General features: G+C 43.8%; 2 protein-coding genes across 7 annotated transcripts in view; both read right to left on the bottom strand.

The window, feature by feature from the left end:
- LOC113451752 (uncharacterized) overlaps positions 1–14,767 on the bottom strand; it is a 40,198-nt gene extending 25,431 nt beyond the window's left edge. For 2 of the 3 annotated variants that reach the window (XM_087927947.1, XM_026723140.2), the window contains exon 1: positions 13,670–14,767. The gene's annotated coding sequence lies outside the window, so the exon portion shown is untranslated. Of the gene's footprint in view, positions 1–8,748; positions 8,842–13,669 lie in introns of those variants that run through there. The other variant, XM_087927949.1, reaches the window with a different exon arrangement.
- A 4,245-nt stretch (positions 14,768–19,012) lies between these two features.
- Positions 19,013–25,401, bottom strand: part of LOC148126563 (uncharacterized) — a 28,940-nt gene continuing 22,551 nt past the window's right edge. For 3 of the 4 annotated variants that reach the window (XM_087928245.1, XM_087928246.1, XM_087928244.1), the window contains exon 2: positions 19,013–21,892. In XM_087928245.1, the coding sequence (XP_087784371.1) occupies positions 19,832–21,352 (1,521 nt within the window). In that variant the 5' untranslated portion in view covers positions 21,353–21,892 and the 3' untranslated portion in view covers positions 19,013–19,831. Of the gene's footprint in view, positions 21,893–23,873; positions 24,071–25,401 lie in introns of those variants that run through there. The other variant, XM_087928243.1, reaches the window with a different exon arrangement.

The following is a 25,401-nucleotide window of genomic DNA, read 5'->3' as shown; positions in this document are numbered from 1 at the left end:
TTGCAATATACAGAGTGCTCTCCTAATCAGGCCTACGTCCCTCATCAGCCAAACCATCACAAAGGCAGTTGGAAAAACCAAAGGATTGCTTTTAAAATGGCAGAGTTAGCAAATAGCAAAGTTAGCAGACAGCTTGCCTTCAGAAGCTGTGTGTGTTTCATCACTGGAGGGTTTTTAAGAAGAGACTGGACAGCCGCTTGTTTGGAACGATATGGTGTTTCCAGTGGTGGGATTCACATTTTTAAAACTACCGGTTCTGTGAACATGGCTTGGTGAGCGTGGCAAGGGAAGGATACTGTAAAATCTCCAGTCAGAGGTGGTATTTGCCAATTCTCCGAACTACTCAAAATTTCTACTACCGGTTCTCCAGAACTGGTCAGAACTTGCTGAATACCACTTCTGGGTATTTCTTGATTGAATAGGGGGTTGGACTAGAACGGGGGTCGCCAACCTTTTGGACCTCAGGGACCACCAAACTCATAATTTTAAATCCCAGGGACCACTAACCGGTTCTGTGGGTGTGGCCTAATTTGTGGGTGTGGCCTGGTGGTCATGTGACTTCCTGGGCATGGCTTGTATGTAAATATTATAAATATTTATATAAATATTGATTTTTTTTATTAAAAAAGAGCAACTTTTACCCCAAACCAGGCAAAGCAGGCAGGCAGATTGAGTTGCTCACAGAATCATTCAGTGATCTATCTATCTGTCATCGGCTAGCTCAGTCTCTCAAATTTGCTTGCCATGAGTCTGCACTGAACAATAGAACCTTCAGTCCTAAGTGAGGTTCGGCTGTGCTTAAAAGCAGAGCTGAAGATCTAAAGACTAGCTAGAAAGCAAGAAATCCAACCATTTCCTGCTTCTTAGTTAATCTAAATCTCCCGGCACAGGAGCACAACTAATGGTTGGAAAAAGGAAAAATAGAAATTTAGCAGGCAAGTTTGCCGGGTAAGGAGTGAGTGGGCGGGGAGGGTTTCCGCGGGCCATGTGGGCAGCACAGCCTTGTGCTTCTGAGCAGCATGGATTAATTGCTTTGGGGGTACTCTGGGGGTGAGATTTTTCTGCGGCCACCAATTTTTTTTCATGGCCACGGCCCACTGGTCAGCAACCGCTGGACTAGAAGACCTGGAAAGTCCCCTCCAGCTTTCTGTTCTATCCTATTCCTACCCTATTCCTAGTCTATTCTTATTCCTATTCCATTCCTATTCTATTCTATCCCTATTCCTATCACTATTCTTATCTTCATTCCTATTCCTATTCTATTCCTATTCCATTCTATTCTAATTCCTATTCTATTCCTCTACTCTACTCATGTTTCAGCAACTTTGATTATAGGGATCCTATGGATTCTACTGGAATATATTTCTGAGTAACAGGCTGGAACAAATAAATAAGTAAAAACATACAAGGCCTGAATCAAACTAGTAAGTCAAATCTATCTGTCCAGGAATTTTTGACGACCTTGATTGGTAGAGCCACATCTTTTCTATAGGTAAAGGAGACACACTACTCCTAACTTAGAGTCCTTTCAAGACTATAACATTTTCAGAATATCTCTGTGAGGCAGTTCAGGCTGGAGATATACAGGTAATCCTCGACTTACAACAGTTTGCTTAGTGAGCATTCGAAGTTCCAACGGCACTGAAAACAGTGACTTATGAACATTTTTCACCCTTACGACCATTGCAGCATCCTCGTGGTCATGTGATTTACATTCAAAGGCTTGTCAACCGACTCACATGTATGACGGTTGGCAGTGTTTGGGGGTCACATGATCCTCTTTTGCGAACTTCTGGCCAGCATAGTCAGCGGGGAAACTGGACGAGTCATAAAATGGGGCAAAACTCACTGAACCCATTTCTCACTTCAATTTTGGGCTCAATTGTGGTCGTAAGTTGAGGATTACCTGTAGGGAGTTTTATACCTGAGGGAGGATTTGAATCTGGTTGTTGTTCTTCTGCAATCACAATAAGTCATTTGAGGGTACCCTGCTGCCTGACCTGGACATTGGGGGCAAAGTTGGAGATAATAAAGGGACTCTTCTTGTTTATTTGACTGTGTTGCCTATATGCCACGTCCTGGGTCATCACATTTTCTTTTCAAACAATCAGAATATAGCTGGAAGAGACCTTGGAGGTCTTCTTGTCCAATCCCCGTGTCAACTTTGGAAGCCATATTAGCACCAGAAGCTTCCACACTGCCACATTCTTGGGTATGGAAAGATGGGAGGGAGGATTTCATGGAGCGTATGGGGTTAGCATTCTTCTTTAGAGTCAAGGCCATGTTATTTCTGCACCTTGGCTGAGGAGTGGTTGAGGGGATGTCTCAAGTTAGAACAGATGGTGATTGGGGCATGTGATGGAATGAGGGGTGAAGGGGGTGGATTTGTAATTTTTTACTTATTGGAGGGAAACCCGGAACTTTCAGATCCTGGATTTCCCAGATGTGCCAGTTTACTACTCAAATAAAAGGAAACTTTGAGACCATGTCTACCTTGGAGTTATCTGTTGGAGTTGAGGTTTTCTGGAACACTGACACCCCTGCTCAAACAGGAGAAGCTATACCAGGGGTGTCAAACTCCATTTCATTGTGGGCCGCCTCAGGGTTGTATCTGAGCTGGGAGAGGGCATGGCCAGGATGGGTGTGGCCAGCTTGCCATCACTCATGTTCGGGGAGGGGGCGCCTGTGGTGGCTCATGTGCTCTGCCAGCGAAAACAGGCTCCCAAACTACATTTTCGATTGGGAGGGCCTCCTGCAACGCTCTGCCAGCAAAAACGGAGTTCGGTCCTTTGCTGTTTCTAAGGGTGGCCGCGTGGGCCAGATCTAAGCAGCCCACGGATGCATTTCAGACAAGCACCCATTCAGACAAGTGTCTGTCCAGTCTCCTTAAACACTTCCGGTGATGTAGCACAACACAACATCTGGATCAATTCCATTCCCCATTACCCACTGCATATCAGTGGCCCATTTCTTGCAACCCTTGTGCAACTTTGGAGCAAATCGTAAGCATCAATTTAAATGAGGCAAAAGCTCGTTTTTGAATTCTAGGGCTTGACGGCTGAGACATATACAACCACTGAAAACACTACAGCTCTTATTAGATCTCTTCAGACGGGGATGTTATTAATTAATGATCTCTTAACTCTCTGTTTGCAAAGCTTTCTGTTTACAGTTCTCTCCACTAGCCCGGGAGATGCTTTAAACCAGATGTTTTCAAACTTGTTCAGGCTGCAGAACCTGTTAGTTAAAAAAAAAAAAATCCCTGAAGACCTCCGCTTTAAAGCAATGTTTTTATCAACCTTGGCCAACTTCGAAAATGTGTGAGTTCAACTTGCAGAACTTCCCAGCCTGGCTCGGAAATTCTGAGAATTAAAATCCCCTGCTTAAAGTTGCCAAGGTTGAAAAAACACTGCTTTAAGCCAAGAGAATCCCCTCCCTCACAAATGTTCTGAAATAGTTGTGGGAAGCCTCATTCCACCCCCCCAAGAATGAAATATTTGGAGAAATATTTAAGAAGGCAGAATATTATATTTCCCTAAAGGAGACATGGAGAAATATGTTTTTTAAGGCAAAAACCAGCCTCCAGTCTTTCTTAATAGCCTACAGCAGATGCCAGCACTTAAGGAGATAAAAAGCTTATTGAAAGAGGAAGACAACTATCTAGATGTCTCTATTCATAAGCAAAACAAACACTGCAGTCAGAAATCCATTCAAGAAAGGTTATTTCGAAACTCATTGCAGCAAAATTTGACAGCTAACAAAAGCAGAGGGATAGGATTAGAAGCAGACCCTCACCCAAGATCCAACACAGGACAAAAGCCATTAGCCACAACAGGAATTGCCCAATACCTTTTCAGAACACAAGCCCTTTCATTGCACAGCCCCAGAACAGTTAAAACTTCCAAGTCACAAAAACCTAAAAAGATCCACCCACTCATTCAAGCATTTGTTCAGCTAACCCAGAACTGCACACTGTCTTTGTGGTTCTGTTCAATAACCTTTCTTTCCAATCAGTCTCCCTTTTGTTACCAACATCTTTCTCCCAGCTTGGAACTAAACCAGATGGATTTTCCTCCCAACATAGCGTTGTCTAAAAAAAAATACTATCCACGTTATATAAAAGTCCTTGTAACTAACAGTGGATTCATCGGTCGTTATGAAGTAGGAATGTGGTTTGTTTGAGCATGACTGGCACCCAGGGGCACCCACAGTACCCAGAATCACTCCCCCAAATTTGACATATAAAAAAAATGAGTCCATAAAAACCAAAAGCCTAGTGCTTGCCTTTGCACGGCTGGTCAAGTCTTAATGGTGGGGGAGGCAATGAGACCTAGTGGATGGAACCTAGAAAAATAGGTTAATTCAGTCATGAGGTTCCAATGTGATTATTTCAGGAAATTGTGGTGACACGAACCCCAGAAAACCCAACCAACTGTATATTATTCAGTAAAGCAACAAAAATAGGTTTCTAGTGTTAATCAGGAACCCGACCTTTGTATATAGATGTGTGTCAACTCATGAAACATTTTGTATACGTGTTTTATAGTTGACAACAGAAAGAAGGCGCGGAGGGGGGGTTTCAAAGAGCAGGTGTCAGAGTGGAATCGAAAGTACATTCCATTCATATTTTCTTCAAACCCTGATTAGATGACTGAAGATTCTACCATGCAAAAATCTAATTGGAGAGCATGATTGATGACTCTTGGCTATGGACGTTTTTGGTTGGATGAGACACTCAAAGAGGTGGGGGAAAAAGCAGGATGTAGGGTGACAGTGAATTACATTTCTCGGAGTTGGCTATGCCTAGGTAAATGCCAGACGTAAAATGTTACCTTCAAATAAATCATCTTTTTGTTTTGGGAGTGTGGCTCGAGGCTTATGATTAAGTTGGAGAAACTGCTGGAATCCTGACAATGTGTATGAGTCCAAGGCACGCGCACATACACCCATCGATTTCTCTGGACAATGTTTTTTTTTTTTTTCCAGAAGTTTTGCTTCCTGAAAAACTTTGGGCGATTATGATCGACTGCCCTTCAAACTGAAGACAAATACAATTTCAGAATGACTGTATCACACATAGGAACCTTGAGAAACATGAAATTAAGTTTTAATGACTACAATGTACTTAAGTGCATCATATTTCCAACACGCTACATGACTTCAACAGGGCCCAAAGTGTTTTGTTGCTGATTTTCATTTGTACTGCCCTATGCATCTCACTGCCGTGTGTTCAACAATAATTAGCCAACATTGATGGACTCCAGTAAATGGCATGGTAGCCTAGAGGTGATGCTCTTGCTTCACAACCTGGAGGCTGCAAGTTTGATCCTAGGTAATGGCAGATGTTTCTCTCTCTGGGTGTAATGAGCAAGTATCCCAGGAGCAGCACCTGGCCTTTAAACGCTTGAGATTACAGGGTCATTAAATACATTTATTTAACGGGAAAAGAAAAATGGATGGATTCCACTTGCCCTTATGCCAGTGTCTTGCTGAAACCATTCTCCATGTTAATCTCTGACTGCACCTAGGTCTTCAAGAAAGAAGTCCAAGTGTGAATATAGAAAATGAAATCTTCAGTGACATCTTGCACATCACGATCTTTGCAGGTTGTAAAAGTTGTCAACCAGCTGAATGTAGTTTGGTGCTTTGTAGCTGGCCAAGAAAATTCTGAAAAATATCCTTGATTGCTTTCCGGGCAATTTTCTCTGGACCCACTAACAGATCTTTAAATCTCTTGTCACCGATGAGATATCTGATCTGTGGACCAACAAAAATGCCTTTCTTAATCTTGGCATCCTACACTGGCATCCTTCAGTCTCAAGAGACTATGGTATCACGCTCTGAAAAGAGGTTCTAAAACAGCGTCTAGTGTGGCTAAAAAGGCCAATTCAAGAGTGGCAATCCCTTCCACACTGAGGACAGATATAGTCTGTCCCCTGTCCAGCCCCTGGATTTCGCTGGTTACGGGACTGCCTCTTTGCCTCAGACTGCCGAGCGAGTCTCTTTGAATTGTCTCTGTGTCTTTAGCCTCCAAGCTGAATGATCAGAGGTCAAGGTTTCTCAGCTGTTGATGTCCATTCCCAAGGCCTTTAGATCCCTCTTGCAGATATCCTTATATCGCAGCTGTGGTCTCCCTCTAGGGCAAGGGTCTCCAACCTTGGCAACTTTACGACTTGTGGACTTCAAGTCCCAAAGCTGGCTGAGGAATTCTGGGGGGTTGAAGTCCACAAGTCATGAAATTGCCAAGGTTGGAGACCCCTGCTCTAGGGCACTTTCCCTACACTAATTCTCCATACGGGAGGTCTTTCGGAATCAGTTATTCTTGGAAACATCTGTTTCAAATAATGAAAACCTTCACCTCCACAAAACTTTTCATTGGTCCGAGTTTTATTTGAAACAGAGGGAAGAATTCCTTTGTCAGGTCAACTAGTGTTTCATATGCTGCGTTTTTTGGTCCTGGAATCAAATTCTTTCAGAGTGGCCTGTCTCTTGCAGAGCTATCCCCATCTGTATAGGCATCGACAGTATTTGCTGCATCGCAAGCAGCAGATCCACTACTTTTAGATTCACAACAGGGGAGGAGGTTGGACTAGACAACCTCCAAGGTCCCTTCCGATTCTGTTATTCTCTTATTCTAGTTGTACTTGGTGTACTGCATGTGTTTCAGCCACAGTTCCACGTTTCTACATATTTCTTTCATATTTGCAGCTTAGCCAACAAGTACAAAAGGCTGCACATTGCCATTATGTTACAAGACAGCTTATCGCTGATGAATTAGTAAAGAGACACCATTCTAGGGGGTCGTGCTCACAATCCAAAGCTGTGAATAAACCCCTCAATGTCAGCACAGAAAACGAGATTGTCAACATGTCAAAGAAATTTGCTAAATCATCTTGGTGGCTTTGGAAGACAGAAAGTTTCATATCTTGCGATAGCAAGCATCAGCTTTGCAGTCTTGAACTCATTAGTTCTGGTTTTGGTTTTAACAAAACCAACTTCTTGACCTGGTCATTTACGTCTGCTTTAGGAGATGAGGCTCACCAAACCTATACAGTTCAAAATCTGGAACTCTGTCACTGTTCATGCCTGACTGATGTATTGCTTCATCTTCTGTTTCACCTAAGTTCCGTTTCTCTGCTGGTTTCAGTACTTGGCAGATGGTCATCATGCAGTATTGGTATCATGGCTGGAGGAAGGTTGGGGTAGTTAATTGATTTCTTATTTTTAGCAGAGAAATCAGCGACATTAGTTAGGACAGAATAGTATGCCATGTGAACATTCTGTTTTCGCCACATCGTTGGGATAGCAATCAGGTTCATTCCAGCACTGTTATTCTATTCTATTTCAACTTCTTGGTTCCTCTGAGCCAAGCTCTGATATTAACAGCACACCTTGCACAAGAAATGTGAGCAGCCCAGGCCTTGCCTTGATCCACAACCTTACAATCAAAATAAGAGTGCATACACTTTCTTAACAATACCAGTCATGGTGTGTCTTTGAGGCTTAAGCTTGTACACGCCACAAATGTAGCCGAGGGTATCACATCTGTTCCGACATTGGCGAGGCATTTCTGCTATCCCCAATCGTCCTATAACAAGTCTAGAACCGGTTTATGTAAATTACCTGTACTTAGATAATGCTTTGCTGTGCATCAAAATACATGGACATTGATATCAACAAAATGATAGCATCCGTGCATGCGAACTGCTTTATAGCCTTTCCCCAGGCAGCATACAGGCAGCCTAAACGTGCCTTGGCATGCCCAAAACTGTACCGGTTCCACAAATGTTATGCAAATATGCCACAGTGCATGCCTGAACATGCATGAACTACACAGAGCATCTTACACCACAAGCAAAAATCAGTAAACTTAAAATATACATAAGAAGAATTTACAAAACCAAAAGATTTTTATAAAAACGTGATACGTTAAATTTCAGGTTATTTTCAGGATTAACAGACAAAAATCTAATCAGATACACCCAGAAGCGTTCAGGAAGCAAAATCTTTTGTTATCCAGGGCACGAACCAAACCTCTTTACAGTACTGTTTCGTGAGTGTAGTGTGCACACCTTGGGTCTGTATTATACATGTACTTAGTCAAGGATGTATGTGTGCAAGTTGTGCACATATGTGTGCAAGTTTTGCATGTATGTGTGCAAGGTGTGGACACCTACATCACCAATTTTTAAATCACCAAAGAAGCCTCTGGCAGGCAACTTCGAAGGTAGCGCAACCCACAAGTCTCCTACTATTTAAAGATAGAGGTTCTCCAGAGCCCCATGACAGATTTGCAAGATCCCCAACACTTTTAGGTTTCCACTACCTCAGGTGGGAAAAGCCAGGAAAAAAATAAGACTTTTTTTTTTTTTAAAGACAAGATCCCTCCTCCGATAGGAAACCAACCAAAGTCAAAACGTCGGATTGGAAATCTGGTTGTTTTTCTCTCTTTTTTGGTGGTGGTGGGGGGCGTGGGGGGAGGAGGTTGTTGCTTTTTTTTTGTGTAGCCACAATAAACACATCAGCAGGGAGGGGCTCGCCCGGGCAGCCTTCCCTGCCCATTGCCAGGATCGGAGACGGCAATTTCCTGCCTTGCTGTGTGTTGTTTATTTCTAGGCTGGCGTTTTCTACCCCGCTTTGCAATTCGAGGTTCCTCTGCACCCCCACCCTCCTCTCCTTGTCCCCCCACCCCAAATCACCGCCTCCCTCCCCGCTCCCTTATTTCCTCTCCCCGCGCCAGCCACTCACCTGCCTTCGCCCGCCCGCAAAGCTTTAATTCAAAACCTCACTTTTGCCACAGAGACAGACCGGAAGTGCCGTATTTATTTATGGGATCCAGTTCTCTCCCCTTATGCTCCCAGCCCTCCCCGAAATCTCCTGCCCCTCTAGCCGCGCCGGCTTCATGGTTTCCACCCTTTAGAGGGAGACCCGGCGGCGACCTCGGCTTCGGCTGGAGGAATCAATGAACGGAGGAGGGTCTCCCGTTTCAAAGAGGGGCCCACAACGCCCCCTCTCCCCCCCCCCCGTACACTTCGCCTCTTTGGGGCCTCTTGAGGGAGGGGGCTGCACCCCCAAGTAGGGAAGGTCCAATTGCTGAATTGGAACTGTGGCCACGCAGACCATATCATCGACGACTTGGGATACTTAAAATTATTCTCCCCACCCTAAAATTCCACCGTAGTTCTCAATTGTAATCTGGGGGTTTCTATGTAACGGAATGACAACAGTTGGAAGGGGCCTCGGAGGTCTTCTAGTCCAACCCACTGCACAAGCAGAAAACCCTAAACCATTTCAGACAAATGGTTGACCAATCTCTATTGACTCACAACTTCTAGAGGCAAGTCATTCCATCGTTTAATTGTTCTAACTATTACGGAATTTCTTACGTTTTAAATTGCTTCTCTCCTTGATGCGTTTCCATTCGTTGCTTTTTGTCCTGCCTTCAGGTCCTCTGGAGAATTGCTTGATTCCCTCTTGTTTGTGGCAGCCCCTTAGATATTAGAAGGCTACTCTCATGTCATCCATAGTCTTTAGACATACCCAGTTCTTACAACTGTTCATGCTTTAGTCTCCAATCCCCTAATCATCGTTGTTGCTCTTCTCTGCATTCTTTCTAGTAGAGTCTCATCATCTTCTTTGTACTATGGTTACCAAAATTGGATGCAGTATTCTAAGTCTTAACAAAGACTTATAAAGTGGTATTAACACTTACCACTAATCAGGTTTAGGGAGATAACAGATAATCAGAGTTGGAAGGGACCTTATAGGTCATCTAATCCACCACCACCCCGCCCAAGCAGGAGACCCTACACCATTTGTGACAAATGACAGTCCAATCTCTTCTTGAAGGTCTCAACTGATGGCGCTCCCACAGCTTCCAAGGGCAACCTGTTCCATTGGTTGATTGTTCTCACTATCAGAAAGTTTCTCCTTATTTCCAGGTTAAATCTGTCCTTGTTCAGTTTCCATCCATTGTTCTTTGTCTGCCTACAGGTGCTTTAGAAAATAGCTTGACCCCTTCGTCTCTGTGGCAGTCCCTCAAATACTGGAAGACTGCTATCATGTCTCCCCTGGTCCTTCTCTTCACTAGACCAGCCATGTCCAGTTCCTGCAACCATTCTTCGTATGCCTTAGTCTCCAGTCCCCTAATCATCCTGATTGCTCTTCTCTGCATTCTTTCCAGAATCTCAACATCTTTTTATAGTGTGGTGACCCAAACTGGATGTAGTTTTCCAAGTGTGGTCTTACTAAGGCTTTATAGAGTGGTATTAGTACCTCACTTGATCTCGATTGTATTCTTCTGTTAATGCAATTTAGGATTGCATTAGCTTTTTTGGAGGCTGCTGCACACTGCTGGCTCATATTTAGCTGGTTGTCCACTAAGACTCTAAGATCCCTCTCACAGTTACTGCTATTGAGCCTGGTTTCACGTGATCTTGTTTCTATCTGTCTGTAAATGCAGCCTAGGACTGCGGTGGCTTTTTTGGAAGCTGCAGCACACTGTTGGTTCGCAGTAAAGTGATTGTCCACTAGGACTCCAGGTTCCCTCTAGCTGTTAGTGCTATGTCTGGCTTTCAGGGATCACATAGGAGTTGTAGGGAGGGACGAGAGGGCGCAACCCCTCAATTGGGCTCATGTCTGTGAAAATTCCCTTCTGAGGGTATTTCTGCATCTTTCAATTCAATGTTTCTCAAATGAGCTATCTCTAAGTCTCTCGGACTACAAGGCAATCAAACCAGACAATCCTAGAGGAGATCAACCCCGACTGCTCTTTAGAAGGCCAGATCCTGAAGTTCAAACTCAAATACTTTGGCCACCTAACGAGAAGGACTTACTGGAGAAGAGCCTAATGGTGGGGAAGACTGAGGGCAAAAGAAGAAGAAGGGGACAGCAGAGAATGAGATGGCTGGATGGAGTCACTGAAGCAGTCGGTGTGACCTTAAATGGACTCCAGCGGATGGTAGAGGACAGGAAGGACTGGAGGAACGTTGTCCATGGGATCACGATGGGTTGGACATGACTTTGCAACTAACAACAACAAGGCTATCAAAGAGAAGGGTTAAGGGGGACAGGATAGCTCCTCTTGAAGTACACTTGAGAATCTGTCACAAATAAAGAGGATTGACTTATTCACTAGGCACCAGAAGGTAGGAGAAGAAGTAATGGGTAAAAGCTTGTCAAAGAGAGATGTATCCTAGCAGGAAGGAGAAATTTTCTGATGGTGAGAAGAATTAATAAATGGAAACTCTTGGGAGCTGTAGGTGGTCCATCACTGGAGGTTTTCAAAAATATATTGGACAACCGTTTGACAGATGGTGTAAGGTCTCCTGCCTTGGGCAGGGAGTTAGACTAGAAGACCTTCAAAGCCCCTTCCAGGCCTATGATTCTATATTCTTTGCAACTTAAAGGATGTGGAGACTTCAGCTGCCAGAATTCCCCGGTCAGCATAATTTACACTGATCAAGCATTTTTTTTATTTCTTCTTCTGCAAAACTTACATTTCCCAGGTCCTTTCCAGGACCCCCCTTTCAATTAATACTGTTTCAGTAATACAGTTGCATGTTTCGCAGTTTCCTTTTGTTAATTTAGTACAAGAAAATTATACATACATATACACACACATACATATAAACATAAATGTAACTTTTTCCCACCTCCCCATATAATAGTTTTACGGCACCCATTCCCAATGCAAAAACAGAAATTCAAAAATGTTAACTTCAGAAACCACTTAAGAATGCCCCCTCTGACTTTGACTCTAAGCCATAAAACATGATTTTGAAACCACAATGGGTGGGATCACTGCATGTAACAGTAAGCTATAATTAAACCATCTTAAGACTGGTCTACATATCTTAAAACAAACTAGACTTTGTTAAGCTGTCAAAAATATTTGTTACAGCTAAGCTATCAAGCACAGAAACGTCCCTAGAACATACACAAGTATAGTGAAATAGGAGTGGAGTTTTAAGAAGCTATATTTTGGCTAGCATCACATTTTCCTTTGTAATCAGCAAATCAGCTGTTTCATTATTTCCCCTCCAACTGACATTTTGGGATAGACCACCTGTGAACATGGGGGTTCTCAATACAGGTAGTCTTTGATTTACATCCACAATTAAGCCCAACATTTCCACTGCTAAGCAAATCGATTTTTTTTTAAAGCTGCAATTTGATCATTTGAGCTTTTGGAAAATTGGGGTTGGCAGACAAGTTAAATCTGAGGCTGGACATCCTCCATCCTTTCTTTTAGGTTGACCCCACAACTCCGTCTCAAGAGACCCGCGGAGAATCTATAAAGCCTTAGTAAGACCACACCTAGAGTACTGCATCCAGTTTTGGTCTCAGCACTATAAAAAAGATGTTGAGGCTCTAGAAAAAGTGCAGAGAAGAGCAACCAGGATGATTAGGGGACTGGAGACTAATACATATGAAGAATGGTTACAGGAACTGGGCATAGCTAGTCTAGTGAAGAGGAGAACCAGGGGAGACTTGATAGCAGTCCTCCAATATTTGAGGGGCTGCCACAGAGAGGAGCAGGTCAAGCTATTTTCTAAAGCACCTGTAGGCCAGACAAGGAATAATGGATGGAAACTGATCAAGGAGAGATTCAACCTGGAAATAAGGAGAAACTTTCTGACAGGGAGAACAATCAACCAATGGAACTGCTTGCCTTCAGAAGTTATGGGAGCTTCATCAATGCAGGTTTTCAAGAACAGAACAGAATAGAATAGGGAATAGGGAATAGGAATAAGAAATAGAATAGAATAGAATAGAATAGAATAGAATAGAACACTTTTATTGGCCAAATGTGATTGGACACGCAAGGAATTTGTCTTGGTGTAAATACTCTCAGTATACATAAAAGAAAAGATACATTCATCAAGAGTCGAGAATTATAAGGTACAACATTTAATGATAGTCACAGGGTACAATAAGCAATCAAATACTAGGAAACAGTCAATATAAATTGTAAGGATAGAAGCGACGAAATTACAGTCATACAGTCACAAGTGAGAGGGAATGGGTGATAAGGAGTGATGAGAAGATTAACAGTAATAGTAGCGCAGACTTTGTAACAGTTGAACAGTGTTGAGGGAGCTATTTGAAGAGACTGGACTGCCGTCTGTCAGAAATGATGTAGGGTCTCCTGCTTGAGCGCGGGATTGGAGGGCTAGAGGGGGGTTAGACTAGATGACCTACAAGATCCCTTCCAACTCAGGTTATTCTGTTAATCTGAGGCTTAACATGACAATAGAGGCGTCGCCATGACGTCTCACTATCCCCGCCCCTTTCGAATCTCCGCGGGATCGTGTCAGGATTCTTCGAACAAAGAGACGCCGCTCGCAGCTCAATTGCCCCGATTTTTTGGCATTTTGTCCCCCACATGTGACGCCTCCGCGCCGTCTTTTTCTGCCTTTCCCCGCACCTGGATTGCTATGCTTTGCTTGGACACGGTTCCATTTTCTACAGGAATATTGAGCTGTGCAAAGATCAACCGTTGTACACACGCCTGGGTCTTTACCAGGAGTTAAATAAGTGCAGTTTGTTTTTTAATTATTTACTCAAGGATAATTTCCCTCTAACCTTCCCGCCCCAACTCCCCCTTTCCTTAGATTTCTTATGCTCTGATCTTTTTCTTTTTCTTAATTTTTCAAATGTAACTTACCTTTTCCAAACTGTTGAGATTCGCCCAGCAAATTTAACGCAACGACAACACCAAACTGAAAAAGTTTTATCCAAAGGAGCTACAGGAAAAGGAATTCGGTAAGAGGAAGAGGGGGGATTTACTCTAGCTGCTGAACTTTGTGCCTTTAACCCGTTCAAAGCTATTGGGAAAGTTGCACGGTTTTCAACTAACGCGGTTGTAAAATGATCTCCCAGCCGACCCTGCTTCCTTAGGGAGAATTCAGCAGACAGAACAGCATTTTACAGCACAGATTTAAAGCAACGTGGAAGCCAACAAAAAAAATAAATAAATGTATTTGCCATAACAATTCCATTTTGGAATAAATTCTCCTAGGGATTAATTTTAGTTAACTTTTGTTAGAACTGTAGCCCAAAAAAGCATCCAGAAATTGGTCCTAAACTGGTTTTGAGGAAGTGTGTTTAAACTGGATCCAGGTACAAAGGGCTTTCCAGCGGCTGGCATGACAATAAATACAGATAGACCTTGACTTAAAGCAGTTCCTTTAATGACCATTCAAAGTTTCAACGGCACGGGAAAAAATGACTTATGACCGGTTTTCACAGTTACGACCTTGGCATGTGATCAAAATTCAGATGCTTGGCAACTGGGTTCGCACTTAAAACCGTTGCTGTGTCCCGGGATCATTTGTTCCCCTTTTGCAACCTTCTGACAAAATCAACTGGGGAAGCCAAATTCACTTAACAACCGTGTCACTAGCTTAACATGTAGCTGTGATTCACTTAGCAACTGAGGCAAGGAAGGTCGTCACACGGGGCAAAACTCCTTAAATGTCTCACTCAACACCAGAAATTTTAGATTCCATTGTGGTTGTAAGTGCATGCGGTTGATAACCTTAACCTTAACCCTAATCCTGGGGTGCTCACATTACAGCCCTGGTCAAAAGGGCCTAGCAGAGATTATACTAGCTGAGACTTATCAGAAAACAACAACTGAATGAGAAACTGCTGGTGACCTTCTACTGCTGCACCATAGGGAGTATCTTAACTTACTGCACCTCTGTATGGTTTGCCAATTGCACCGTGGCAGATCGGAAAGCACTCCAGAGAGTTAACATCATTGCCCAGAGGATCACAGGTTGCCCTCTCCCCTCTTTGGAAGAGCTTTATAGCTCCCGCTGCCTTAAGAAAGCTCAAAACGTTCTCAAAGATCCATCTCATCCTGGGAACCCTTTTTTTTTTTTTTTTGAACTATTACCATCTGGCAGACGGTACAGAATAACAAAAACAAGGACAACTAGGCTGAAAAACAGCTTCTATCCCAGGGCAGTAGCTCTTTTGAATTCTGCTGTATCGTGCAGTGTTGGTGGGGGATTTTCGGTTCAATCTGTGGAGGGTGAAGAATGTATGTGTGTTTGTGTTTGTTTTCATGGTGATGATGTGCATTGAAGATGGTGTTTGATTTCGTTGTACGAGATGCAATGACAGTAAAGTAAGCTAAACTAAAATTAAACTAAACTCAAATGTCTAGTGTGTTATGGACCCAGTGACTGTATGAAAGGAAACTTCTGCGCCTTTAGGGCAGAGGTGATATTCAGCCAGTTCTGACAGGTTCTGGAGAACCAGTAGCGGAAATTTTGGGTACTTCAGAGAACGGGCAATACTACCCCTGACCATCTATTCTCTGCCTCCCTAGTCCCAGCTGATCGGCTAGGTCTTCTTTTGTTGCCCTGCACAGGAGAACGGAGCTGAAAAGCAGGTTAGTGGGGTAGGGATTTTACAGTATCCTTCACCTGGAGTGGGATGGAAATGGAGATTTTGCAGTATCCTTCCACTGCTACACCCACCAAGCCACACCATGCCCACCAAACCATGCCCACCGAACTGGTAGTAAAAAAAAATTGAATACCACCGCTGCTTTAGGGCAATAGACATGGCAGGCTGGGGAATTCTTGGAATTGAAATCTACCCATGTTGAAGTGGCCAAGTTTGCAAAACCTTGCCCTAAGATGTCCACTTTGAGGTGGATCATGGAAACTCTAACAATGAGTGCCAAATAATTTCATTTTCGTAAACCAAGCCGATTCTCTGCGGTCTTTCCTGGAAAATGAAGGAGGAACACAATTCGTTTACTTTATTGTCATTGCACCTTGTACAATGAAATCAAACATCATCTTCAGTGCACATCATGACCATGAGCATGAAAATAAACACAAACACACATCCTTCACCCTTCACACATTGAACCGGAAACCCCTGACGCCACACCAACACTGCACTATACAGCAGAATTCAAAAGAGCTACTGCCCTGGGATAGAAGCTGTTTTTCAGCCTATTTGTCCTTGTTTTTATTATTCTGTACCGTCTGCCAGATGGTAATAGTTGAAAAAAAGGGTTCCCAGGATGAGATGGATCTTTGAGAATGTTTTGAGCTTTCTTAAGGCACGGGAGCTATAAAGCTTTTCCAAAGAGGGGAGAGGGCAACCCATGATCCTCTGACCAATGACATTAACCCTCTGGAGTGCTTTCCTATCTGCCACTGTGCAATTGGCAAACCATACGGAGATGCAGTATGTTAAAATGCTCTCTATGGTACAGCGGCAGAAGGTCACCAGCAGTTTTTCATTGAGTTGCTGTTTTCTGAGAAGTCTCAGGTTGTGTAATCTTTGCTGGGCCCCTTTGACCAACATAATGTGGTAAGTCAGTGGTGGCTAACCTTTTTGGGCTCCCCTGCCGAAAATGCACACACGCTTGCCTGCTCGTGCTCGCGTGCCATCACCCAGAAGGCAATGTGCGTGCCCCCCAATGCCTCCTGTGCATGTGCACATAACCTGTGCGACTTGCGCTTCTGCACATGCATGAGCGACCCACGCAACCTGTGCTTCTGCGCATGTGTGCACGACCCTCCCCCCCATACTAAATGACTTTGAACTAACAAAAGAATTTTATTTTGTCTACTTAGAGCTATTTAATTGAAATCACACACCCCTCCCACTTTTTCAGGGTATGTGGCAGCATGGAATATGGCTTCCAAAGATGACGCCCTCATCTAGATCAGGAGTCGCCAGCCTTTTGGACCTCAGGGACCTCCAAACTCATAATTTTAGATCCCAGGGACCACTAACCGGTTATGTAGGCGTGGGCTAACTTGTGGGTGTGGCTTGGTGGTCATGTGACTGGCTGGGCATGGCTTGTATGTAAACATTATAAATATTTATAATTTTTTTATTAAAAAAGAGCAACTTTTACCCAAAATCAGGCAAAACAGGCAGGCAGATTGAGTTGCTCACAGAATTACAGATTCATTCAGAGATCTATCTGCCACTGGCTAGCTCAGTCTGTCACATAAAATTTGCTTGCAAGCAAACTCACAAAATTAACTCGCAACACGCCATGCATGTAAATATAGAATTTATTTTTAAAAAGAGCAACTTTTACCCAAAATCAGGCAAAGCAGGCAGATTGAGTTGCTCACAGAATCATTCAGTGATCTATCTGCCACCGGCTAGCTTAGTCTCAAATTTGCTTGCCAGTGAGTCTGCACTGAATTTGCTTGCAAGCAAACCTTCAGTCCTAAGGGATCTAAAGACTAGCTAGAAAGCAAGAAATCCAACCATTTCCTGCTTCCTAGCTACTGTGTTTCTCCAACAATACACCCCCCCAGATAGGAAGACCCAGCATGTTTTCTAGGCATAAAATGAAATTAAGCCCCTCCCCCCAAATTTAGGCCTAGTTTAAAACATGTGAAATTGGGGAGGGAGGCGGGGGTGGAACTTGCCATTAGGAGTGCCCTGTGGGCAGCTACGCCTCACCACCAGCTGCTCCTAACACCATGGTGGAGCACGGAGGGCTCCCTTACCCCTCCCTTATCCGGGTCAGCAGGCAGGCGGTGGCGGCATGGATGTCCGGCAGAATTTCAATCGCTTCTCAGGCCCCTGTAGCTTCCATGGTTCCCACTGGTGCTGGCGCCTCTCTCGCCAGCCCTGTCTCCAACAACAGCATCTGAGTCCCTCCCTCTTTTCCCCCGTTCCCGTAACAACAGGAAAAATAAGATTTTGAGGTACCTGGGAGCACCGCGCGCAGCGTTTTGATTTAATCCCGAGCGGCTGGGTGGGCGTGAGAAGAGCCGAGCGAGCGTCTCTGTTGCTGCTACCCTTGGTGCTCCAGCCTCGGGCTCTGCAAGTTTGCAAAAGTCCCAGTGCGCAGTCCGTTCCTGCATTCCAAGCGCCCAGGCTGAGCTGCAGCTGTCCCCCTCTCGCCAGCGCCGTCTCCAATAACAGCGGCAGCAGCGGGAGCCGTGGAAGCATTTTAGCTGCTTCTTGGGTGGAGGAGCCGCCTCCGTAACTTCCGCGGTTCCCGCCGCTGCTGCCACTGTTATTGGAGACGGAGCTGGTGAGAGAGGGACAGCTGCAGCTCGGCCTGGGCGCTTGGAATGCAGGAACGGACTGCGCACCGGGACTTTTGCAAACTTGCAGAGCCCGAGGCTGGAGCACCAAGGGTAGCAGCAGCAGAGACGCTCGCTCGGCTCTTCTCACGCCCACCCAGCCGCTCGGGATTCAACCAAAACGTAGCACGCAGCACTCCCAGGTACCTCAAAATCTTTTTTTTTCTGTTGTTACGGGGACGGGGGAAAAGCGGGAGTGACTCAGACACTGTTGTTAGAGACGGCACTGGTGTGCGGGAGTGGGGTAGAAATTAATTCACCCCCAAAAGATGTCGTAGCCGTTTTTTTGGGCCTCAAAAAAATAAAAAAGGCCCAGCCTTATTTTGTGAGAAACACGGTAATCTAAATGTCCCGGCACAGCAGAACAGATGATGGTCAGAAAAAGGAAAAATAGAAATTTAGCAGGCAAGTTTACCGGGTAAGGAGTGAGTAGGTGGGGAGGGTTCCCACGGGCCATGTAGACGGCGCAGCCTTGTTTCCACACAGCCCGGATTAATTGCTTTGGGGTGGTGCTCTGGGGGTGAGATTTCTCTGCGGCCCACCATAATTTTCTCACTGCCCACCAGTGGGCCATAGCGGTAGGCCACCGCTGATCTAAATCATTTATGAAGATGTTGAACATTATTGGGCCCAAGACTGAGCCTTGAGGTATCCCACTGCATGCTTCTCTTGTTAAGTAGTAAGTGGTGGTCAACTTTATTGAATGTCTTACTGAAGTCCAAGGTGAACATGAAAATTCATCTTTAATTCCTATACATTACCCCGTAGTTCTTTTTTGACGGAATGCTGAAGACACACCCTTGAAAAAAAAATGAGGATCAATGCTAATCTGACTAATCTTTTGAGTCACCTATTTATACCATTAAAAACCCATTAAAAGTAAAAAAACGAAAGTTGGGATATTTCTGACATGTGATGCAACACCCAGAAAAATACAGCATACTTTATTTAATCCTCCAGGGAAACACTGAAGGCAAACAAGGTCCAGGCAGAAGAAGAACATGATGGCTTCAAAATCTAAGGGACTGGTTTGGACAATACTCAGCAGCACTTTTCGTGCGGCTGTTGATAAAAATAGGATCGTCAATATCCAATGACACATATGGCACAACAACAAGATTTATACCATATCAAATGTTTCAAAAACTTCCCATCTTTCAAAGATTTGGTCTCTGTAATGGTAATGGAGTAGTTAGAAGCCATTTTAAAAAATGTATCCCTCCTTTCTGCAAGTCAGACAGGAAGAAAGAGCTGGAAAATGCCGGAGAGTAAAATTCATTATTAGCATAATAAAAAGCAAAAAAGGAGAGAGCTTATAGATAAGTGAACCCCTCATAATAGAAGTAGCAATTAGCCTTATATACCGCTTTACAGGGCTTTGCAACCCTCTGAAAGCGGTTTACAGAGTCAGCATATTGCCCCCAACAATCTGGGTCAACAACAAAAATGGAAGAAGTGCAAGTGAAAGAAACAATTATAAGATGGCCTAAAAACTTTGGTTACTCAATAGAATTAAACAAATGGCAGAAATTGTTAGATAGAAATTGTAAACTAACTACGTTAATGGCCTATAAGGAAAAATTGTACAAAATGATTTATAGGTTGCATTTACCACCAGAGAGTTTAGCAAAGAAACTTGAAAATTTGAAAATTTATCAGCTAAATGTTGGAAGTGTAATCTTCTGGTGGTTCACCAGATTGTAGTTCTGATTGAAATTTTCCCCACAATCAGGACAATCTTATGATTTCTCTCCAGTGTGAATGTTCTGGTGTTTCACCAAGGTAGAACGGTAACTGAAACTTTTCCCACAATCTGGACACTTGTATGGTTTCTCTCCTGTGTGAGTCCTCTGGTGTATCACAAGGTTGGAATTGAGAGTGAAATTTTTCCCACAATCAGGACATTCAAAAGGTTTTTCTCCTGTGTGATTTCTCTGGTGATAAACCAAGGAGGATTTCTTACTGAATTGTTTCCTACAATCAGGACATTCAAAGGGTTTCTCTCCGGTATGAGTCCTCTGGTGTTTCACCAGGTTGGAATTGTGACCGAAACATTTCCCACAAATAACACATTCAAAGGGTTTCTCTCCTGTGTGAGTCCTCTGGTGGTCCACTAGACTGGAATTCTGACTGAAATGTTTCCCACAATCAGGACATTCAAATGGTTTCTCTCCTGTGTGAATCCTCTGGTGGCTAATGAGGTGGCCATTCTGACTGAAACTTTTTCTACATTCAGGACATTTAAAGGGTTTCTCTCCTGTGTGAGACCTCTGGTGTATCACCAGACTGGAATTCACACTGAAACATTTCCCACACTCTAGACAATTGTACGGTTTCTCCCCTGTGTGAATCCTCTGATGGTTCAACAGGTTAAAATGAGAACTGAAGCTTTTCCCACATTCAGGACATTCAAAGGGTTTCTCTCCTGTGTGAATCCTGTGGTGTTTCACCAGGGTGGCATTGTGCCTGAAACTTTTCCCACACTCTAGACAATTGTACGGTTTCTCCCCTGTGTGAATCCTCTGATGGTTCAACAGGTTAAAATGGGAACTGAAGCTTTTCCCACATTCAGGACATTCAAAGGGTTTATCTCCTGTGTGAATCCTGTTGTGTTTCACCAGGGTGGTATTGTGCCTGAAACTTTTCCCACAAATAGAACATTCAAAGGGTTTTTCTCCTGTATGAGTCCTCTGGTGTATCACCAGACTGGAATTCACACTGAAACTTTTCCCACACTCTAGACAATTGTACGGTTTCTCCCCTGTGTGAATCCTCTGATGGTTCAACAGGTTAAAATGGGAACTGAAGCTTTTCCCACATTCAGGACATTCAAAGGGTTTCTCTCCGGTGTGAATCCTGTCGTGTTTCACCAGGGTGGTATTGTGCCTGAAACTTTTCCCACAAATAGAACATTCAAAGGGTTTTTCTCCTGTATGAGTCCTCTGGTGTATCACAAGGTTGGAATTGAGAGTGAATTTTTTCCCACAATCAGGACATTCGAAAGATTTCTCTCCTTTGTGGGTTCTCTGGTGATAAACTAAGGAGGATTTCTTACTGAAATGTTTCCTACACTCAGGACATTCAAAGGGTTTCTCTCCTGTGTGAATCCTCTGGTGGTTCACTAGACTGGAATTCTGACTGAAATGTTTCCCACAGTCAGGACATTCAAAGGGTTTCTCTCCTGTGTGAGTTCTCTGATGTATCACTAAGTTGCCACGCTTGCTAAAACATTTACCACATTGGGAGCAGTTGTAGGGCATCTCTCCTAAGAGGATCCTTCTATGAATCACAAGGGAGCTATTCTGACCAAAGTTTTTGCCACGTTCAGAGTATTGATTTGGCTTTTCTCCAGTGTGGACCCTCTTGTGATTTGAACTATGTACTTTTCCCACAATAGGCACATCTATGGAGCTTTACCATCACCAACATTCTTGAGGAGGTCAAAAATCTGTGTGATCCCTTATTTTGTTGGTGCCTGCATTACTGGCTGCCATATGTGACTACCCAATTGACATTTTCTTCCCCACTGACTTCCAGATATTTCACTCTTTTTTCTGAATGGAAAAATGATCTCCTTTGACTTTTCGTGTAACTTCCTCAAATTCTATATAATCTACTTTTTCCAGTTGTAAATCTCTTCATTATTTTGTATTTTCTGTCTCTTATCTGCTGATGAAGTAGATTAAGTCTGTGGTTTTTGAGGAAAAATAGAAAATACGTTTTTTTGTTTCAATTTGTTTGCTTTTCAGCGTTGCTTGTTAGTCTCCTTTGTCCAGCGTGCTTATATTGGCATCTTTTGTCTGTAAGATTCAAATGAAAATATAAGTTTTATTGTTTATGAAACGGTTGCAGAAGATGTGAAAAGAGAAGGGTAATCCTTGAGGTATGACAGGCCATTCAACGAACGTTTGAAGTTTCAACACCCCCCCACAAATGCTAAATACAAATCCGCTTCAAAGTTTAATGTTTGAACTTTGAAGCGCCTCCCACCCCAGCGTCCTTCGCTCCTTCACTGCAGAGATGCTGCCACTCACCTATTTCTTTTTCATCTTGCCCAGTCAGTGCTCGGAGGCCCCAGACCCTAGTAGATTGGCCTGCTTTGCAATATGCTATGCATTCCTCCCCAACCGTACTCCCCATCACCGTTCACTTACTTCAGTTTTGACGAGCTCAGGAAGTCAGCGGGCCCAAGCGGCATAATGAAAGAAGAAGAAATACAAACTCTTTTGTTGCCATGGCAATCCTTTCACTCCAACCAGCATAAATCGTTAGTGATTTACCCTTGGTAAGAAATCACTGCGGGTTTACCCTAGTTGAGGAGAAAAGGATTGCCATGGAAGGAAAAGAGATGAGATTTCTTCTTCGCTCTACCAGCGCGAGACTAGCGTAAAACTAGCAGGGCCAACGAGAAATCATGCCTATTTTGCTTCCATTGCAGTCCTTTTCTTTCCAGGCAGCATAAATTACTATGGTTTATGCTGGTGACGCTAAGAGGATATTGTCATGGTTTACCCTGGCTGGGGAGGAAAGGATTGTCATTGAAACAAGAGATCAGATGTCTTCTTTGCTCTATCAGCGCTAGCTTTGCGCTAGTCTTACGCTGGTAGAGCAAAGAAGAAAACCCATCTCTTTTGTTTCCATGTCAATGATGCCAAGTTCACCAGCAAATCAACAACAGAATGGCTGAAAAAGAAAAGAATCAAGGTGTTGCAATAGCAGTCAAAGTCCAGAGGTCACCCCAATTGAAATGCTGTGGTGGGACCTCTAGAGAGCTGGGCATAAACAAATGCCCACAAACCTCAATGAACTTAAACAGTGTTGTAAACAAGGGTGGGCCAAAAGTCCTTCACAACAATGCAGGAGACTGTTTTCTGTCATACAGAATACTATTCCTTGAAGTTATTGCTGCTAAAGGTGGCTCTACAAAATATTGAATCATAAGGTGTTTCTTTTCACAGATGGCTCCTCCATTTTGGCTTTCCTTTTGTAAAATACATGGTGACATGATGTAGTATGCCATGTGCTCTTGTTCACGAGATTGTATTTCCCTACTTTTAAGATTGTAAAGACCAGATGATTTAAGTAGGTTCTGATATATAAAACCATACAACTCAAAAAGGGCGTACTTTGTTTTTCACATGGCTACATATCTGGAAGCACTGGGGACAGATTAACCAGTTGCAGAGAGAATTACAAACACACACCCCTACAAATGTATATGTGTGAAAAATCCATGTTTTCAGCGCAAAAAATGTCCCAAAAGGGTTACAGTCAAACCTTCTGAGCTAAATTTAAGAGATGTGGGGGCTTTAACTGATGAAATGATGCCAAAAGCCTCTGCAAAATTTGAAGCACCAGTGATGCCAATGGAAGGGCTCAGCTCCCAATAAGGGCAGAAAACACTGTCCAGAACCCCTCGGGTGACCTCCCCATGCGAGTGGTCCTCACTTACTGACTCCATTTGGGACCGGCGTCTGTGTCACTAAGCAGCCCGAACATGAAGCATGATTGACAGATGAAGGTGCCAACTAACATCTGCTCCTCTGCGGGTGTTAAACCAACCACTGCGGGTTGTTAAAGGCAATTTCGCGTGGCTGCGACTCGCACCTTCCAGCCAGGATCCCCACTGACTTTGCCTACGAGAAACTAGCCGGGAGGGTCACAAATGGGGACCACGAGGATGGGATGTTGCGACCCTCATAGACGCGCATTGGCTGGCAGCGTCCGAACCAAACGGCCCAACTTGCTCCCGGCCTCTCCTCCCACCTGCCCTCAACTCACCTGAGCACAAAAGACGCCCTGCAAGCCGCCTCTAGAGGAAGGTCCTCTCTAGGCTTCTCTTCTTCCGCCATCCTTTCTAGCAATACAGCCCTCGGTGGTTTTAACTCCTTTAAGATCAACCACAGATGCCGCTCCTGTATTGACGGCTTTGTAGGCGCAGAAGTTGCCCGTCTGACCGCCACCTCGCGACAGGAGGCGGTAAAACACGCTGGTGCCGTCTCTGCCTAAAGCGTTTTCAAGACGTCGCTACCGATTAAATGCTATCAAGTTGTTTTAGACTCCTAGCGACCACCAGCCTATTTTTGCCACTGAGCCAAGTGAAATGTGAAGCTTGTGAAGATTAGCTGCATGCTGAGCCCTAAATGTTTATGAAGTTCTAACAGAATTTGTTCCACTGGTTAATTGTTCCCACTGACAGTTTTTTCTTAATTCTAGATTGGATCTTTGTTTGATAAGTCTCCGTTACTTTTTGTGCTACTTTCAGGCACTTTATCACCCATCCCCTCCAACTTGTGACTGTGTGATTGTAATGACTGTATGATTGGAGGGAAGTAAGCAGTGGGTTGCCACAAGGTTGTGTCTTTTAGGGCCAGTAATCTTCAATATCTTCATTAACTACTTAGGTGAGGGAATCAAAGGATAACTTACCAAATGTGCAGATGATACTAAGCTGGCAGGAATAGCTAACACCCAAGATAGGCTCAAGATCCAGATGGATCTTGACAGACTAGAACACTGGGCCATATCTAACAAAATGAAATTCAGTGTAGAGAAAAGTAAAGTCCAACACTTAGGGAAGAAAACCCAAAAGTACACATATCGACTGGTGAATCCAGGCTCAGGAGCAGTAACTGTGATTGCTAATGCAATCCTAAATTGCATTAACAGAGGGATACAATTGAGATCAAGGGAAGTACTGATACCACTCTATAAAGCCTTAGTAAGATCACACCTAGAGTACTGCATCCAGTTTTGTTCACATTATAAAAAAGATGTTGAGACTCCAGAAAAAGTAAGAGCAACCAGGATTATGGAACTGGAGACTAAAACATGAAGAACGTTCACAGGAACTGGGCCTGGCTAGTCTAGTGAAGAGAAGGACCAGGGGAGACATGATAGCAATCTTCCAATATTTGAGGGGCTGCCACAGAGAGGAAGGGATCCAGATATTTTCAAAAGCACCTGTAGACCAGATAAGGAATAATGGATGGAAACTGAACAAGGAGAGATTCAACCTGGAAATAAGGAGAAACTTTCTGATAGTGAGAACAATCAACCAATGGAACAGCTTGCCCTCAGGTGTGGGAACGTAATCACTTGACACTTTCAAGAAGAGATTGGACTGCCATTTGTCAGAAATGGTGTAGGGTCTACCGCTTGGGTGGGGGTTTGGACTAGATGACCTATAAGGCCCCTTCCAACTCTGATTATCTGTTATCTTTTAACTTTGTCGCTTGTATTCTTACAATTTATATTGACTGTTTCTTAGTATGATTTGATTGCTTATTGTACCCTATGACTATTATTA

The sequence above is a fragment of the Pseudonaja textilis genome, chromosome 2 (assembly GCF_049901715.1).
Source record: "Pseudonaja textilis isolate UNSWEBS1 chromosome 2, rPseTex1.2, whole genome shotgun sequence".
Classification (NCBI taxonomy): domain Eukaryota; kingdom Metazoa; phylum Chordata; class Lepidosauria; order Squamata; family Elapidae; genus Pseudonaja; species Pseudonaja textilis.
The sequence above is the reverse complement of the archived record's forward strand: the minus strand, read 5'-3'. Positions and strand labels throughout refer to the sequence as shown.